The sequence below is a fragment of the Colletotrichum higginsianum genome, chromosome 8 (assembly GCF_001672515.1).
Source record: "Colletotrichum higginsianum IMI 349063 chromosome 8, whole genome shotgun sequence".
NCBI lineage: Eukaryota > Fungi > Ascomycota > Sordariomycetes > Glomerellales > Glomerellaceae > Colletotrichum > Colletotrichum higginsianum.
Window position 1 is genome coordinate 1,354,110 of NC_030960.1, and position 15,864 is coordinate 1,369,973.

The 15,864-nt window shown below is 55.1% G+C and overlaps 4 protein-coding genes across 4 annotated transcripts; 1 reads left to right on the forward strand and 3 right to left on the reverse strand.

Annotated features, from left to right (window-relative positions):
• Positions 1-4,700: 4,700 nt before the first annotated feature.
• CH63R_11371 (uncharacterized protein) lies at positions 4,701-5,480 on the reverse strand (the record flags this gene model as incomplete). The annotated part of the gene is made up of 1 exon (XM_018306345.1): positions 4,701-5,480. One exon carries the CDS (start codon positions 5,478-5,480, stop codon positions 4,701-4,703), a length of 780 nt encoding a protein of 259 aa, XP_018153186.1.
• Positions 5,481-7,502: 2,022 nt separating this feature from the next.
• On the reverse strand, positions 7,503-10,125 carry CH63R_11372 (Peptidase family M13; the record flags this gene model as incomplete). The annotated part of the gene is made up of 4 exons (XM_018306346.1): positions 7,503-8,870; positions 8,990-9,223; positions 9,330-9,775; positions 9,987-10,125. The coding sequence occupies 4 exons, from the start codon at positions 10,123-10,125 to the stop codon at positions 7,503-7,505; spliced, it is 2,187 nt and encodes a 728-aa protein (XP_018153187.1).
• Positions 10,126-11,986: 1,861 nt separating this feature from the next.
• Positions 11,987-12,948, forward strand: CH63R_11373 (DnaJ domain-containing protein; the record flags this gene model as incomplete). The annotated part of the gene is made up of 4 exons (XM_018306347.1): positions 11,987-12,017; positions 12,088-12,148; positions 12,205-12,769; positions 12,871-12,948. 4 exons carry the CDS (start codon positions 11,987-11,989, stop codon positions 12,946-12,948), a joined length of 735 nt encoding a protein of 244 aa, XP_018153188.1.
• Positions 12,949-14,124: 1,176 nt separating this feature from the next.
• Positions 14,125-15,177, reverse strand: CH63R_11374 (Short-chain dehydrogenase; the record flags this gene model as incomplete). Its single annotated transcript, XM_018306348.1, has 4 exons — positions 14,125-14,594; positions 14,660-14,743; positions 14,830-14,906; positions 14,978-15,177. 4 exons carry the CDS (start codon positions 15,175-15,177, stop codon positions 14,125-14,127), a joined length of 831 nt encoding a protein of 276 aa, XP_018153189.1.
• Between the last annotated feature and the right edge of the window lie 687 nt (positions 15,178-15,864).

Consider the following 15,864-nt stretch of genomic DNA (forward strand, 5'->3'; position numbering starts at 1 on the left):
CAGAGTCCAGAGCAAGCCACGTCCGTGTCAAAAGGTTTTCATAGCACAGCATGGTGATCGGAACAATAATTCGATATCTAGACGATTTGGCTGAAGAGCAATTCGCCAGTCTGTCGGGCTTCGATCTGACTATGCGGTAGGGGACATCAAACTCGCGAAGGCGGCTGGCTGCTTGACAAGTTGCTGCTCGCCGTGCTCTGCCCGTCGCCGTTCCTTATGTCCCTTTATCGACGTTATGCGTCAATAATTCCCTGCCAACCATGCATGCACAGGTGGATCAAGTGTCCGATGCTTACATTTGACGCCGACGGTATCCTGACTTGTCGTCTCTTCTCCACGCGCTTGGTATGTCACTCGGGTAGAGAAGTATATTTCGAACGGGCATACTTTACAAAGTTCTAAGCTCCGTCTGGTCTTCGGTTTTGTTATGCACTGCCGCGGATTCGTCGTCCCAACTTCCTCGGGCCCTTGCGGGCGGTAGTAACCTCTAATCGCGTCGTGCAGCGGCATGATGTATACAGATGTGTACAGAGCAGAGCGCAGTGTTAGCTCAGTTTCCAAGCGCATACTTGTCCTACTCCTTATCTGCGCCGTTATGGCCATAGAAGGCTTAGGCCACGTCTAATTGCAGATGCAGCCATCCGTGCTGCATCGTAGGACAATCACATCGGCCGTAGGCTATCCGCTCCTTTGCAGCGAGCTACGCTCCCTTTTCCCCACCACCAATCGCAACCGAACGTCGCCGTACTCGGCATATTGTATGGATCTATCTTTCCCTGACGTCCGTGGTTGCCCCTGACGTACGGGTGGCGGCCCCCTTCGTTCGGTCATTTGAATCATCCTGCGATCTCAAGCAAGCTGACTCGGTTCTGGAAAGCTACTTGCTTCGCCGTGGGCAGCCCGTTCGCTAGGCCACCTGCTTAGCCAAGCCCCTAGGGAGAGAGAGATCGAGACACCAACGTGTTTCTGCTAAATAAGCTTGTTACTGCAGCAGGACGCGAATGCTTGGCCATTCCGAATATACTGGACGATTGGCCCAAGGGTCGAGGAAGAAAAGCAGCCTCTTGGTTTGATGATGATGTCGATGTCGGCGCCGGTCTCGTTCGAGACGCAGATCTGACGATGCAAGGGGGTGCAGGATGCTGTTGTTGCCCAAGATGGCGCCCCCTTCCAACGTGGGATCACAGACAGGGGCGTATTCCGGTTGGATTGGGGGAGATGTTGGTGTGGGACTGATACCGGAAGCTGGCCGTGCAGCTCCCGGAAATGTAACGCGGCGCGACTGAATTTGGTTGAGCTGGATGCACAGGTTGTCTCCCCGTCGGCGCAGGTACGCTGCGCCGATGCGGCCGGATGCTGCTTTCTGCTTCCGGAACCTTGGTTAGTCGTCGACTCGTCGTCGGGGCGGTATTGGCGGCGATAACCCAAGGTTGACAGGCGTGTGGTTAGATCGATGTGGCTGACTTCCCGACGATTCGCGGGACGTACTATTGTGACGACGGCCGTACTCCCAGGCGCTAATCCGAACTAGATTAATCGAGATATCTGGCGCCAGAATGCGGCAAGTATCAGGCCATTCCACAATACAAGGATATCAAGCCCGCAAAATAAGGGGGATCTCGATAGTCCTAAGAGGAAGCCAGATATCAGGTAGTGGCAACACAGATGAAGAGCAGACCCTGGAAGAAACCCTCTCCTTGTCCATGTCTCTTGTGAGGTAGGGTCACGCAAAAGCACCTGGCATTCGATGCCGGGACGACGCTCGAGAAGCCTCGAGAAAGACGGGAGGAGTTGCCTGCATTTCCCACGCGACGTAACCGCACGGCACATTTTTGTTTCGCTCCTCTTCATGTGAGTCGACTTTCGGGGTCCGAGACATAAGAAAATAGTGTCTTGCCGTCCTCCTATCAAACTTTCAACGGCCCTCGCGTGGTTGGTGGAGAGAGAGAGACAAGGTAATCTTGCATGAGTTGTGGAAGGATGACAGGGAGATGGCTTGTGGAGATGAAGGAGGGGGATTGATATGTTTGGTTTGATGTAGGAAGGGAGGCAGGGAGGTGAGAGAAGCAGACCTGTGGTCTGACGGTGGGAGTTCGCTAGGCAGGTAGGTAGGTAGGTAGGTGGAGAACCCACGTTTGGGTGTTGTCTTGGTCGTCCTGGAGACGTTTGCCACGTTGTGGAAGTGCCTCTGGGGAGGTTGGTTCTCCGGGGGGAGGGGGAAGCAGGTGATCTACTGTGCTGCGTCTGGGCATTGATTCCCTGGCCGCCACACAATCGCTATCCAGGTTTTATTCGCGGTTGGGATGTGACATGATCCTCAATGTCTTGGGAGGGCGTATGTTCTTCGAGTTGCCTTGGCCTGGTTCGGGGCCTCTGCTGCCCCAGTTGGCGACGCTATGCTGTTGTGAAGCTGGTGGTTCATATCGATGGGGTCGCTCGAGGCGGTCCATTCTGTTCCAGAGCTGGTGGCGCTTGAATATACACACTCACATGTCACATCTCAGATCAATGCCAGCCAGATTCGGGGGTTCCCCATCGCTCAGGCGCGGATGTATCTGAGCCAAGGACGTTGAACTATCGGAGACCTGTGACTTTGCCTGACACTGGCAAGATATTATGTAAAAGACCGGCAGAAAACGATGGATGAGACTGCCCGAAACAGCCTATCGACATTGTCGAAGTTGGTCGGAGCAATTAGGCTGGTTTTGTTTAGCTGTTTATCTGGGAAGAGTCAACTGTTGTGCTGTGGGATGGTCTGTAAATGGTTAACGTGGGTTTGGGATTTTTAGGTCGAATGAGAATTAATAGACAGCCGTGATAGTTTATTGAAGAGAAGACACCCATGCAAGTTTTCACAGCATCTTTGATGGTTCTGTTTCTCGAGATTTGATCGGAGATTGTAGGCCTCGTCTGGCTCCCGTCTCTTGCAATCTAGACTATGCCCCACCATGAAACCGGATGATGAAGAAATTAGATAATCGTTTGATTGGGGAGAAAGGGGACCACGACCAGGAAAGGAGAGGATCATATACCAAAGAGCGGCCTTCGTCGGTGCTCGACAGACGACATCTCTCAGGAGATAATACCTGAATCACTGGACCTGAACGCTTCGTTATCCAAGCAGTCTGAGGCGTGAAGGGCATAGCTCTGGAAACAGGATAGCGTAACTCGACGGTCAGCCTCATGTTCCGAGGAGTGAGATCTCAGCGATGCGGTAGCGGTATCCCATGAGAACCCTCGCCCAAAGCAAGCTGTTCGCCTCTAGAAGCTCGATTTCGGAGACAGAGCTAGTGAAATTGACGAAGCCCATTCTCAGAGCGCAAAACCTTCTTGAGTTTGTCGAGGAGTCTTCAAGGGGTTTTGATTCTTGCTAGGTCCGGGTATTCCAGTCAGGGCATGACTTTGAGCTACAAGACAAATCCATGGCTGAAAGCAGTTGTTTGTTGATACGTGTACAAGTCAGGGCGTTTGATATGTAAAGGGTTGCGAAGATACTCATTTAAAGAATGGTAGATACGTAGATGCCGTGGAACATAGGTCTTCCTGACGAATCCGATATTGATCTCGGCGTTCATGAGATAATCAAGTCAGCTGTATTCATGCTCGGGGCACTAGATATGAAGCGTGAGAAGGGCCCGCCTCCTATCTTCATCGTAAGAAGTGCGCTTGCAGGTCTCGTAGGCAATCCGTCAGGGGCGAGAGAGAGCAGTTTGACTCGAGCGCGGTTACATGTCTGTATAGTGTTGAAGGTGTCGAACCTGATGTTCTGGAAGCAATGAGAGAAGCTCGCCTTTTCTTGCATCTCTCCGAACCATTTTTGCCTGGCAAGATTGACGATGTCATCCAGTAACATTCGGTGATCCGATCCGTTCCAACGATAGGCACATGGGGTGACGGCATACGGGCCCGGCCCTGTGTCGACGGAGGGAAGCTGAGATAGATTCCCCCATGTCAGGGAGGTTTCGCTCCCATCAGGACGCGAGATGGCAGGCCTGGCTATGACGAAGGCAGCAATGCGAACCGTGGCGAGGGGGATGCCCAACTTTTGGGCGTTGCCATTCCGGGCACGAGTGGCCGATCAAGTTTCCATCTCGGGGAGAATGTCGGAAGAAGTGGATGGGAGAGAAAGATGGAATCAATAAGAGAGCGGTATTGGACTCTGACACGTTGCTTGTTCTCGCGATGCGTTCGAGCAACAAATGGTCGCCCGGGGGGGGGGGAGGCGAACATCGGAAGAGGTCAAGGAAGCGAGTGTAAGATGTTCTGTGTTTATCGAATGCGTTCGTTTGCGCAAGCTGACACTTGCAACTGTCCTGGTCAGAGTTGTATTCACCATGCCATTTGCCATCCACTTACTGTCCCCCCGAGTTTCGGATGTGGAACCGGCATCCGGAGAAGTGGATCGCCTGGAGCGGGAAGTCTGCGGAGCCGAGCTCGGCGTGTCACGAACTACCTCCTTTTTGCGCATTTACATGCTGTCGTAACAAAAAAAGAAAATTTATGAAAAGCCCGTGCTGATCTGTCTATGGTATCTGTTCGCCCGCTTTCTCCATTAGGAAGCTCAACAGTTCATCATGGTTCTCCATTCCATGCTGCCTTGTATTTCCATATCATCAACCCCTTTCTAATCCCGCATGAATGGGAGGCTGTCTAGTTGGAGCCAGCCAATCAAGGCACATCAACTAGCTGCCTTCATCAGCTCAGCGACCCGTCAGATCCTCCACTTCCCGGTAATACAACATCCCTTCAACCTCGGGCATCCCATTCAACCGCCTCCTCACCTTCTCGATGGCAAGTCTCAGCTCCCCCCAGGTCCAAAAGTCATCCATCAGCCCTTGCGCCTCGGAAAACAACGGAGGCAGCCGGAACTCGTCCTCAGCATGGCCGAAGAGTCTCACGTTACCACCGTTGCCGGCCTCTTGCTCGGGTTGAGGCAGCGGCTTGAACTCGATGAAGACCACCAGCTTCGTCATGTCGGTGAAGCAGAGCGAGCACCCCTTGAGGGCCTCGACGATGCGTCGCTCGTCGGGGAGGACGGACCAGTGGACACCGACGTTTCGGATGCCGGGCTTCGTCGTCCAAGGTGAATCCCACGCCCCGATGCGGCTGCGGTACACGGGCGGCGGAAGATAGACGACGTCCGAGGCCGGGACGCACTCCAGCGCGGACGGCGAGGTGCGAGACCCCTTTCGGATGTCGTGCGGGTGCGGGAAGGGGCGGAGAAGGGCACGGATGGCCGTCCGCGCCTCGGCGCAGACGCCGAGGCCGACGGGGCGCGAATGCCGGTACTCACGGGCGGGCTCGATGAGGCAGGTGTCTTCTCTGTACTCCAGAACACGGGGTTCAGAGCCGAAGGCCTCCCAGATCAGGAGGCGGAGTTCGAGAGGGAGGGCCATGAAGGGGTGACAGCCTGGCGGCGCCTCCCGCGTGCGGTCCTGCGTTGTCGATGCCGATGAGGCGGGAGCAGTCATGACAGACATCGTGCGTGTGTATACGTGCGTACGTGCGCGCGCGTGTGTATCAGAAAGGAGGCATTGGTTTCAAAGGTCTGGTTTCTCGTAGCAAAGGACAAGTCGGTGGATTATAGTCGGTGGTGAGCCGCGAGTGAATCGGAAGATACTTGGACGACGTGTCGCTCCGGTGGTGGCTTAGTTGAGACAGATGCAGCAGAGGTGTCGTTGATAGCCTATCATCGTTGAGCGGTTCGCGATTTTACGCCCGCCGCGCCGCCAACCCGGGCGGCACGCTTGATTCGGGGGAGATGCAAGTGGTTCCCGGAGCATAAAAGTGAGTTAAATTCGTTATGTCACCTACCCACCTTAAAATCTCGCGGTTGATCGGGCTCCGAGCGACGGAGTCCCTCCTGTCATGGCGTCGGGGGGGGGGAGACGGTCGACTACGAAAGGAAAGTGCGGCGTTCGGAACCGACGGGTTCCTCCTTGTTCAATGGGTGACTGGATGGGATGGCGGGCTGGGTTTGGGGGGTGGACGGACGGGTTTGCTTCTCTACATGTTATGCCCAGATTTGGTCGGAACTCTGTCGCGAACCAAGGGAAACTGCATCGACGGGGGAACAGAATCGAACCAAACCAAATGGAAGACCTCAAATGGCAGACCTGGGAGTGGACCACAGACTCGCCCGAAAGATCCGACAAACCCCCTCATACCAGGACCTCGCAAGCATTTCAGACATGTTGTCCCCCGCCCGCCACAAGCCGCCGGCTTCGAGTCGGGCTTCGCTGTTCAACGTCGAAGAATGTGTCCGCCGGCGTCATGACGGCATAAGCTCCAGCACGGCTGTCCCGTCATGGTGTCAGGGGAGTGGCCTGTCTGAACCACCATTGAAAGACAGTTGCAACGGGCCCGAAAAAACTCAATTGAGATTGGGGGTGGGGTGGGGGTGGCACTCTTCTGGAAGTTCCTGCTCGCATATAAGGGTAACCAACCTTCTTCCCATTGCCTAGAGGAACCGCTTATCCCTTGGCCCTGAGCTCTCTCCTAGGCGGTCCTGGGACGCGGCGGCGCGGCGATGTGGGTTATCGTCGCCCGGGCTGGCCGTGGGCGGCTAGCGATGCGAGATCATTACACAGGTGGGCCCGGCATCATCCAAGGCATGGGAGATCCCTCAATCAACCCACGCCGAGGTTTGTGACATGTGGTGTGGCCTCACTGATTGGATCGGAAGATTCGCATTCGTTTTGCGCTTCGTTGCAAAATCCCGCGCACCACTTCATTTCAGCGAGAACACTATTCTTCAACTCACTCCCGGCACCTTTTGATTTGATCTGATCTTCCCTCGCTGAAATACATCGTAGAGGAGCTGCGACTAGCAATGACCGAGATAATCTCCGGTGTTGCTTCGGCAGTGGACCCCCTAGGCTCCGGCCGTCTGACCCACTTTCCACACGACCGGCACCGGCTGGATGTTCGCGTCGCACGGCCGATCCCACGATTGGTTACGGTAAGGTAGGGTTCGGATTGCAAGATAGACGAGCCCGGTAAAGTTAAGTTTGTGTGTTTGATCCGAACCAGCGTGGCCGAGGCAAATAGTAGTAAATGCTGGCCTGGCCGACGAAGGGAAACGGTTCGGAAGTGCACCGGCCGAAGGTGCGAGGTCAGGTCCTACTAGGGGCCGTTCCTACAGGATCTTTCGCCAATACCCAGGCATGAGAGCTTAAATAGACACCTTCCAGTCCTGGAGGGCGTAATACAGATACGTGCACCACATCGTGATAGGCCGCAACTGGTTGCTCTGCCCTTCTAGCTGGGCGACGAGGCGTATCGAGGGATACCTGAAGATGGATGCCTCTTCATACCCGACTGGCACAAAGCATTGGTACAAGTATTTGCATGATGATTTTGCCGTCTATACACGCGTCGGTCAGGGAAGAAACAGGAAAAGACTCGAGTGTACCAGACACCAACTCCCCCCCCGCTTGATCATACATACAGCCATCGAGCAACAGCCAGCAAAAGTGTCATCCAGAACTGCCCATACAGCTCTACCAGAGGCTACAGGTAGCCTGTTTCTGAGGACAGTTGAATGCGGCGCGGAAGTCCTCCGAATTGTCCAACGGGCCCTTGATGCGAGCAAACCCCAGGGAGTGGACATCGGTGACGATTTGGTAGACGTCGGCTTCCTTGGTCGCCTTCTCGCACCAGGTCTGGGCATAATGCAAGAAAAACATTTGGTCGTGGGAGAACTTCTGCAGACCCGGAAGGTCCATATTGTTGGACTTCTTGTCCGCCTGCGATTTCTTCCACGCCGCGTAAGACGTCACCACACCGCCTGCGTCAGCAATGTTCTCCCCAAGCGTAAAGTTGCCGTTAATAGGCACTTCCGTACCGTTGGGCGCCATGACGGTAAACTTTTGGTACTGGTCGGCAAAGCACCTGGTGCGGTTCGTGAAGGCTTGGAGGCTCTTCTCGTCCCACCAGTTGACGAGGGAACCGTTGGCAGCATAGTTGTGTCCATTGTTGTCGAAGCCATGCGTGAGCTCGTGGCCGAGGACCATGCCGAGTCCACCGTAATTGATGTATGCAGGGTACTCGGGGCTGTACAGAGGCTTTTGCTGAATGCCGGCGTTGATGATAATGTCGTTGTACGTAGCAAAATAATACGCGTTGGTCGTTGATGGGGTCTGGAGCCATATTGCCTTGTCACTAGGCTTGCCAAGTTGAGCAAAAGTCTTCTTGCCAGCAAAGGCTGCAAGCGCGACAGCGTTGTCGAAGTAGGCGTTGCCAAGCTGCAGACCGGAGAAGGTGTCTGCGAGGTTGCGGGGGTTGGCAGTGTCGGGCGACATGTCTGGGTAGCCGATCTTCTTCACAATGGCGTTGACCTTCTCCTCGGCGGCCTTCTTGACCTCGGAAGAGAGCCAGTCCTTGTCTCCGAGGCGCGATATGAAGGCCTGCTGGATACTACCCATCATGTTGGTGGCGAGCTCACGAGACTCCTTCGAGTAGCCCTTGTCAAGATAGAAACGGCTGAGAATCCAGCCTAGCCCAGAAGGCAGGCTGCTCCAAGGCACACCCTCGTCGACATGCTGGACGCATTGTTGCCATCTTGGGGCCTTGCCAACCACGTCGGGATCTGCAGCTCGGATTTTGTCTTTGAAGTTGTTTAGCCGCTCTGTGGCTTCGGCCTCAACATAGCCGGAAAAGGTTAAGACCATCTTCCACATGAAGAAACCTTGGACTGTCTCGACGGATGTGTTGGTAACCAGCTGAGAGAGGTTGCCGAAGTAACCAGGTGAGAAGTAAAGTTCTTTGAGCTCATAATCAGCGGAAATCAAGTTCTTGAGGACGAAGTCGTGGTTGAGCTCCGGTGCCACGCTCGTGACTTGTTCCAACTTGAACTTCCTGGCTGGTGACTAAATGCAATCGTCAGCCGAAAATCCTCAACACTTGGTTGGGGATGAATCCTCGAGCCGAGGCACATGCAAGGGATCGTGTGTTTCGGTTGCATTGGGCGGCAAACCGCAGAACTTACGTTGTCGTCTGCACGACTGTCGTCCTTGGACTTTAAGGCGCTTACATCCCTCTCAAACTTGTTGATGGCGACCGCGAGTCTCTGGGCGTAACTGGCAGTGAGCTTGCTGGGGTGCACTTCTTGTAGCACGGCAGCCATGATGCGCTGGTACTCTTCGACCGTCTGATTGTTGCGAGCTTGTGAGTCGCTGAGGCCTGGCGTGCCACCGGGCAGGACGGATATTATCGTTTGGTTCTACAATGCGGTTAGACTGGTGGTGCTCTGAGGGACAGAAGACTGCGTCGAAACACATCGATGAGTGGCAACGACGGACAAACACAGACAACAACAAGTGACATACCGGATTCTGATCGTCCAAGGTGACATCGATGAGCTCGAAAGTCCCAATACCGTGCTGGTTGAAAAGCAGCAAGGCCTTGCCAATGTTGGAAGCATCGCCCTTGGAAACCTTGCGCTCCCTGTCTTCCGTTGTGTCGGCGACAGGAAATGCCTCTGCAACGCGGTTGATGAGGCCGATGAGAGGGCGCAGGCCTGCCGCCTGGACGGCGGTATTGTTCAAGCAGGCGTTATACGTGTCGACAATAAGCTTGAAGTTGTCTCTATCGATGGCGACCTGTTCCTGGGACAGGGATGCCGTCAGAAAGCCAGCATTGGGCCCGTTGGGATACGGGCCCTCCAGGACGTCCCTCAGCACGATGTTGACAGCATTTCTGATTTCGCCCAGGGACGAGGCCTTTGCACGACCAGCGATCGGCGTGTGCGTCGAGGCCCAACCCGCGCATGCCACTGCCAAGAAAGTGTGTCAACGGGCGGGGCGCAATGCCATTTTGACTTTTGCTCGATTGTGCGTAGGAAACATGAAAAGAAATATCATGCAGGGATCGGGAGCTTGGGCGCGGGGAAGCAGAGAGGAACAAATGTCATGCAGGTACAATGGGGGGGGGGGGGAGGAAAGGGAAAAAAGGGTGACTTGAGGCCGTTGCACCGTTGGACGTACGTTTGTCAAAGTCTGTGCACGGATCAATATCGGTATAGTTGGGCGCAATGCTGCTGAGAATGTAGGAAGAAAGCTGGAGACATGCCGGCGTGGTGCAGACGCTGCCGCCAGCTTCGGCGTTGTAGAGCGCGGGAGTCATTGTGTAAGACGACGGGCCCTTCGTTCTCGGGGTTCTGTTCTTGATGCGTACGTATCAGCAACAGGTCTTGAAGGCATTTCAAGTGTAAACTCACGCTGAAGGAGGCGTCCTGGGGAGCTGGTGATGTGCAGAGGCACTTGGAAGAACGACCACGATTGCCCTATAGCAATAGGCTGGCCTCGTCGACAATCGCGCGAGGAGGGAGTCAGGTGAGGATCGGCGGAGGCTGGTTCATCCAGTATGGTTCGGGGGGGGGGGGGGGGGGGGGGAGTGGGTAGGGCTGGTCCTTATATATGCCTGGAAATTTGTCGAGTACGACTGGAAGCGCGAATACTGATGTTCAAAGCAGCACAAGGAGTGTGGTACTATCGGCCGGTGTTGGTGTTATGCAGACAGAAAGCAACGAGACTTTGGCCCGTGTCCGGTCTTTGGGTGTCATGCGCATATGCCATGCTTGTCCAGGTCAAGTAGAACTAAAGCAGACAGACGCTACTCCCCGTGCCAAACATCACAGTAGGCATCAAGGCAAGAGGTGCCTCGTCTCCTGCCAGAATCACCATCCGTTACCTCGACCAACCCCGGTCGGTTAAGACATAAACGCCTCTGTGGTGAGCAGCGAAGGTAAGCCAACGTCGGGGAAGAAGATGTGAGTACCGCTCGTCAAGCCTTGGGGCTTAAACCGCAAGTCCTGAGCTGCGTTGCCCATGTCCTGACCCCCATGCCCACATCTTCAGCGCAAGCTAGAGAGAAGGTTCCCCAATTGCTGTGGGGTGGCAGAGATAAATGGGAAGACACTGATCCCGATTATATGACACTTATAAGGCACAAATAAGGATAGGCGGGGATACTGCGGAGGTTCGAATGCACGTGTCATATCTCACACGGCCATGTGCCTAGTGTTGCGCTGGACAAACGAAATGGCGACGCGGGTTCCCTGCTTCGGCCGGCATGGCTCAAGGTTCGTCGAGCGTGAAGGCGGAGCGACGGGCCAGGCCAATCAACCATTTAGTGGTATACGATAGTAACCAGTCGCATTTGGTCTCCAATCCAGGGTCCGGCTGTCTTGGGCAATGGAAACCGAGCCTTGCTCCTCTACTGCGGCTTCATGTGTGTCACGCTAAACAGCCTCACGGCTCTATCGAGGCGCAATTGGGACGTTGAGCGGGCGATTGCCCGCGCCATGAAGTTTGGCGATTTGACTTCCCCGAGCCCCTCTTCCTCGGGAACGCGGATAACCACGTCGGGATAACCTTTGGGCACGAACTTAGCTTCAGACGTTACACGTACAAAATGCTGGCGATGTGCCTTGCCAGGCTCCCCAACTCTGAAATGAGTCGTGCATAGATAGTCCTTGTTTGAGATCCAGTGGAAGGGGAAGCCCCCATCCATGACCGTATTCGGGACGTATTCGAAGTTGGCGCTGTCGGCGCACCGTATCTGTCGAAGAGGGAAAGCGTTTAAAAGTAAGAAGGCATTCCAGAACCCGCGGGTGAGTTGCATCAGGACTGGCTGAAAGTGTTGTTGGTGTGGTAGCGACCCGGAAGACTAAAATGGAAGTTTCATGAAAAAGAAGCTGAGGTAAGCAAAGCACAGACCAGCACCGCTAAGCGTCGGGGACCGGGACCAGGCCCCCCGCACCCCAATCAAGCCACGTCTGCACTAGTTTCATGCGCCACAATGACGTTGCTGTGTGCTTGTGATTGTGCTTGCGGGAGGCGATTCGAATACCTTGAGCGCAATCCAGTACTTGATCACTAGGCAACCTGCGGCGTTCTTTTCTCCCTCACCTCTGCGTCGTTATATTATCACTTTGCCATATACACACGAAGCCTCTTGCGCTCAATACTACCTGATTCTCAAGATGGCGAACACCGGCGCCCCTCCCAACTACTGTACGTTTCCCTTCCTTCCCCCCCAGCGCCCCCCACCCTACTTCCGGCGAGGACTAACACCAGGCCACAGACAAGATCCTCGGAATCTCAGAGGCGGCCACAACCCAACAAGTTCGCGATGCGTACAAGAAGTAAGCCCCCCAAAAGCCATCGCCACAATCACATGAAAGCTAACGTTGCATTGTAGAGCAGCTTTGAAGACGCACCCCGACCGGGTCCCCGCCGACTCCCCTGAGCGAGCGACCCGCACCCGCAAGTTCCAGCTTGTCAACGACGCATACTACACACTCTCCGACACCCAGAGACGGCGCGAGTATGACGCCCAGCGAAACATTTTTGGCGCGTCGGCCGGCGCGACGTACGGCGACTTTGCCGACGACGACGACCCCGCCGAGGAGGTGCCGCCGCAAGCCGGGGCCGGGGCCGGTCCCGGCAACGCCCAGAACGCCTACTCCTGGGCATGGAACTTCTTCACGGGGGGCAAGCAGGACCAGAGCCAGGAGAAGCGCGAGAAGGCGGACAGCCAGCAGTTCGGCGACGTGTTCGAGGAGATGCTGCGCGAGGAGGGCATGGCCGAGGAGGGCACGAACCGGCCGACGGGTTCCTTCTGGAGCATGATGGGCGGCCTGAGCGGCGGCGCGCTGGGGTTTATCGTCGGCAACATGCCCGGCGCGGTCGCGGGGGCTGTCGCCGGGAACAGGCTCGGCGCCGTCCGGGACGCCAAGGGCAAGAGTGTCTACGCCGTGTTCCAGGTTAGTGCGAATCTGGAGATATCTACCGGGTAGATCCAGTTGGCCTCTTATTTCATGTTTTGCGACGGTACGAGTGAGCTCTGCTAACGTTTGTTCTACAGGAGCTTCCTCAGCCGGACCGTGCGAGGTTGCTCACCCAGCTGGCTGCCAAGATTTTCAGCCATACTGTCGGAGCTTAAGGATGCTTGGTCAAGTCAGTCGGGTTTTTAGGGTTATACCGCTTGGGCAGCTCGGAGTTTGGGTCGGAATGGGACAGGTAGATAGCTCAACGTAATCATCGGACACCTCAGTACTTTGGTATCAATAAAACTAGATAGCCTGGACCCCGAGCCCGCCGTTCTTCAGGCGAGTCGACCAAAATGTGATCTATAATGCCGCTGGAAAGGCATAGTTTCATTCAGGTTCGAGGAGAGCAGTCGCCAAGTAGTGACTCGGATCCATGAACGCCCCACATCTCCGAGGTTCCCGCTGTGGTTTGGCTGTGTGAGTGTCATCCGGCTCCGTCCCCGACTTATGACCTGGCTCGTGCTGCGGAAATTCAATGTCGCCAGAAGGTCATGGAGCAAGTCAGTTAGTCAGTCTGTCAAGATGTAACTGTCAAACTGAATTGTGCTGCGGGGAAGAAATCGCCCTCGTCCACAGACACCAACTGCCCACTCGCTCACCCACCCACACCCGCCACTACTTACCTGCGGTGGCGATAATCACGGATTCTGTGAAGACGTTGTAGGTAGATGATACCAAATAACCAGACTTCGGCTGTCACAGGTGTCTGTCTGTCTGTCTGTCGTATTACGACAAAAAGCAAAAGAAGATGCGTCAAGGACAGGATTCGAACCTGCGCGACCGAAGCCACTGCCTAATCTGGAATCAAGGTTTGATAGCAGGGCAGCCCATTAACCACTCTGGCACCTTGACTAGTGACTGGTTGTTGAGAATCGACAGCGGGGAAAGCCCCATATTGCAAGACACTGACAGGGACCACTACTGCCCACCGCATCCCACACGCCCCCCGGTACCACCAATGCAGTAATAACCATCAATCAGTCACGACGCATAGGTTCTGTCTTGTTTACCATGCATTTTGGAGCACTTTTAGGCGTATCACGGTAATTGTAAATCCCTTTGCCTATGTTGCGTAGATAGATGACGAAAGACATTCCAGACAAGCAGACAACTGTGTTGAACAGTCCTCTAGCTCGAACATCTTGTACCTTGTCACTTCGAAATAAAGGGGTAGTAGGTATACCATGCGATGAGAGAAAAAATCGACGAAAATCATTTGATATCATTCATGTCTAATGCCTTTGCCCAAGTCTAGAAACCCGCCCGACCGAACTCATGTCCTTGATCATCTAGGGCAAGACGTACCCGCCGTCGATGAGCACGTCGCTTCCCGTCATGTAAGTGGAGGCGTCACTCGCCAGGTAGAGATACAAGCCCTTGATCTCCTTGGTGTGACCCTGCCTACCGAGGGCCGCCATGCGATACGCCTCCTGCAGGGCCTGGGGCCCCGCGCCCATCTTCGTGTCGAAGAAGCCGGGGGAGACGATGTTGACACGGGCGAACTCCCGCCACTCGCGGGCCAGCGACTTGCCAAAGTGCGTGACGTATGCCTTGGTCGCATTGTAGACGGGCTGGTCCACGGGCACGTTGACGATGTGGCCGCTCATGCTCGACGTGATGATGAGGTTGCCGAACCCCTGGCTCTTGAAGACTTCGCCGGCGTACTTGGAGCAGTAGACGATCCCGTCCACGTTGACGGACATCTGCTTCCTGTACTCGTCCAGAGTCTGTTCCAGAATGGGCTTCGAGATGGCCATGCCTAACATACACTTTAGCTCGTTGACCACGTGAGTAGCAAGGGATTTTTTTTTTTGGCGGAATTACCGGCGTTTGCGACGAAAACGTCAATCTTGCCAAAGTCTTTCAGGACCTTGGCGATGGTTTCTTGAACTTGTGTTGAGTCGGACACTGGATCGCGCAGTCAGCACCATAGCCCCCCCTGTCGGCCGGCAGTCACCCCGGCATAGCTGGCCCCCCATCCGCCTGCGACTTACCATCAACCTTGTAAGCCGACGTCTTGATCTTGTGCGTGCTCGCCAAGTCCTGCGCTTTCTGAATGGCGGCGTCATTTCTGCAGCAGCATTAGCCAATGGTCTAGGCGTTGTCGAGGAACCTGTTCTCTAGCAGTTCCAGGCAACTCACGAATTGTACCACAATGCAACGTTGCCGCCGGCCTCGGCCATGGCCTCCGAGACTGCGAAACCAATACCGTCTGCCGCACCGGTAACCACGATGACCTTACCGGTCACACGGAGCTGGTCCAGAACGTTGGACGGGGTGTCGGGGAAAGGGCGGGGGAAGCCCTCGCGGGTCTTCTGGCAGTCTTCCGTGGACATAGACATTGTGGCGGCTTCAATCTGTTCAATTGGATGGGTGAATAGACTCAGAGAATAGTGTTCGAGACCCCTTACAACGGATAGAGTTGTCAAGCAGCGCTCTTTATTGACAGGATCAGGATCACAGATCTCCGCATCGGTGCGCTGTCGTCCGAAGGCGGGACGCTCTGTGGGGATTCCACTGTCCACTGGGACTGGATCATTGGGGCGGCACTGGGCTGTTGTGACTGTCGGCCGGAGGGATCCTGGCCGGTGCCCCCATCCAAGCAGCCAAGTCAAGGACAAGGACTTACGTCAGAGACTCCATCGATCTCAGTAACATAGAAGACAAAAACGATCCAGAAGCCCGACTTCATCGGAAACTCGACTGCCATCCGCGTCGAGAAAGTAGCCGGTGAGACGTCCGGAAAGCATCCCTTTTCGCATCAAACTTACGTGTGCCAAGCTTGTGGACAAAGAAAGACAAAATATCGGTAGCCTGGTCGTTGAAGCTAATTGTGGTCGGCAAGCACCCATCGAGCCAGGCTAATCAGGAGCGCTCTGTTGAGACTTTCCCCCAAGGCAATTGTAGACGATTACGGGTGGAACAAACACCGTCGTCGAAATGTGCCAATTCGCCGTTTCATTGAAGCCGTGTGGGCAACAAGGATGCTGCGTGTTGATGGCGTTCTGTTTCATGTTTCCCGCCAGAGA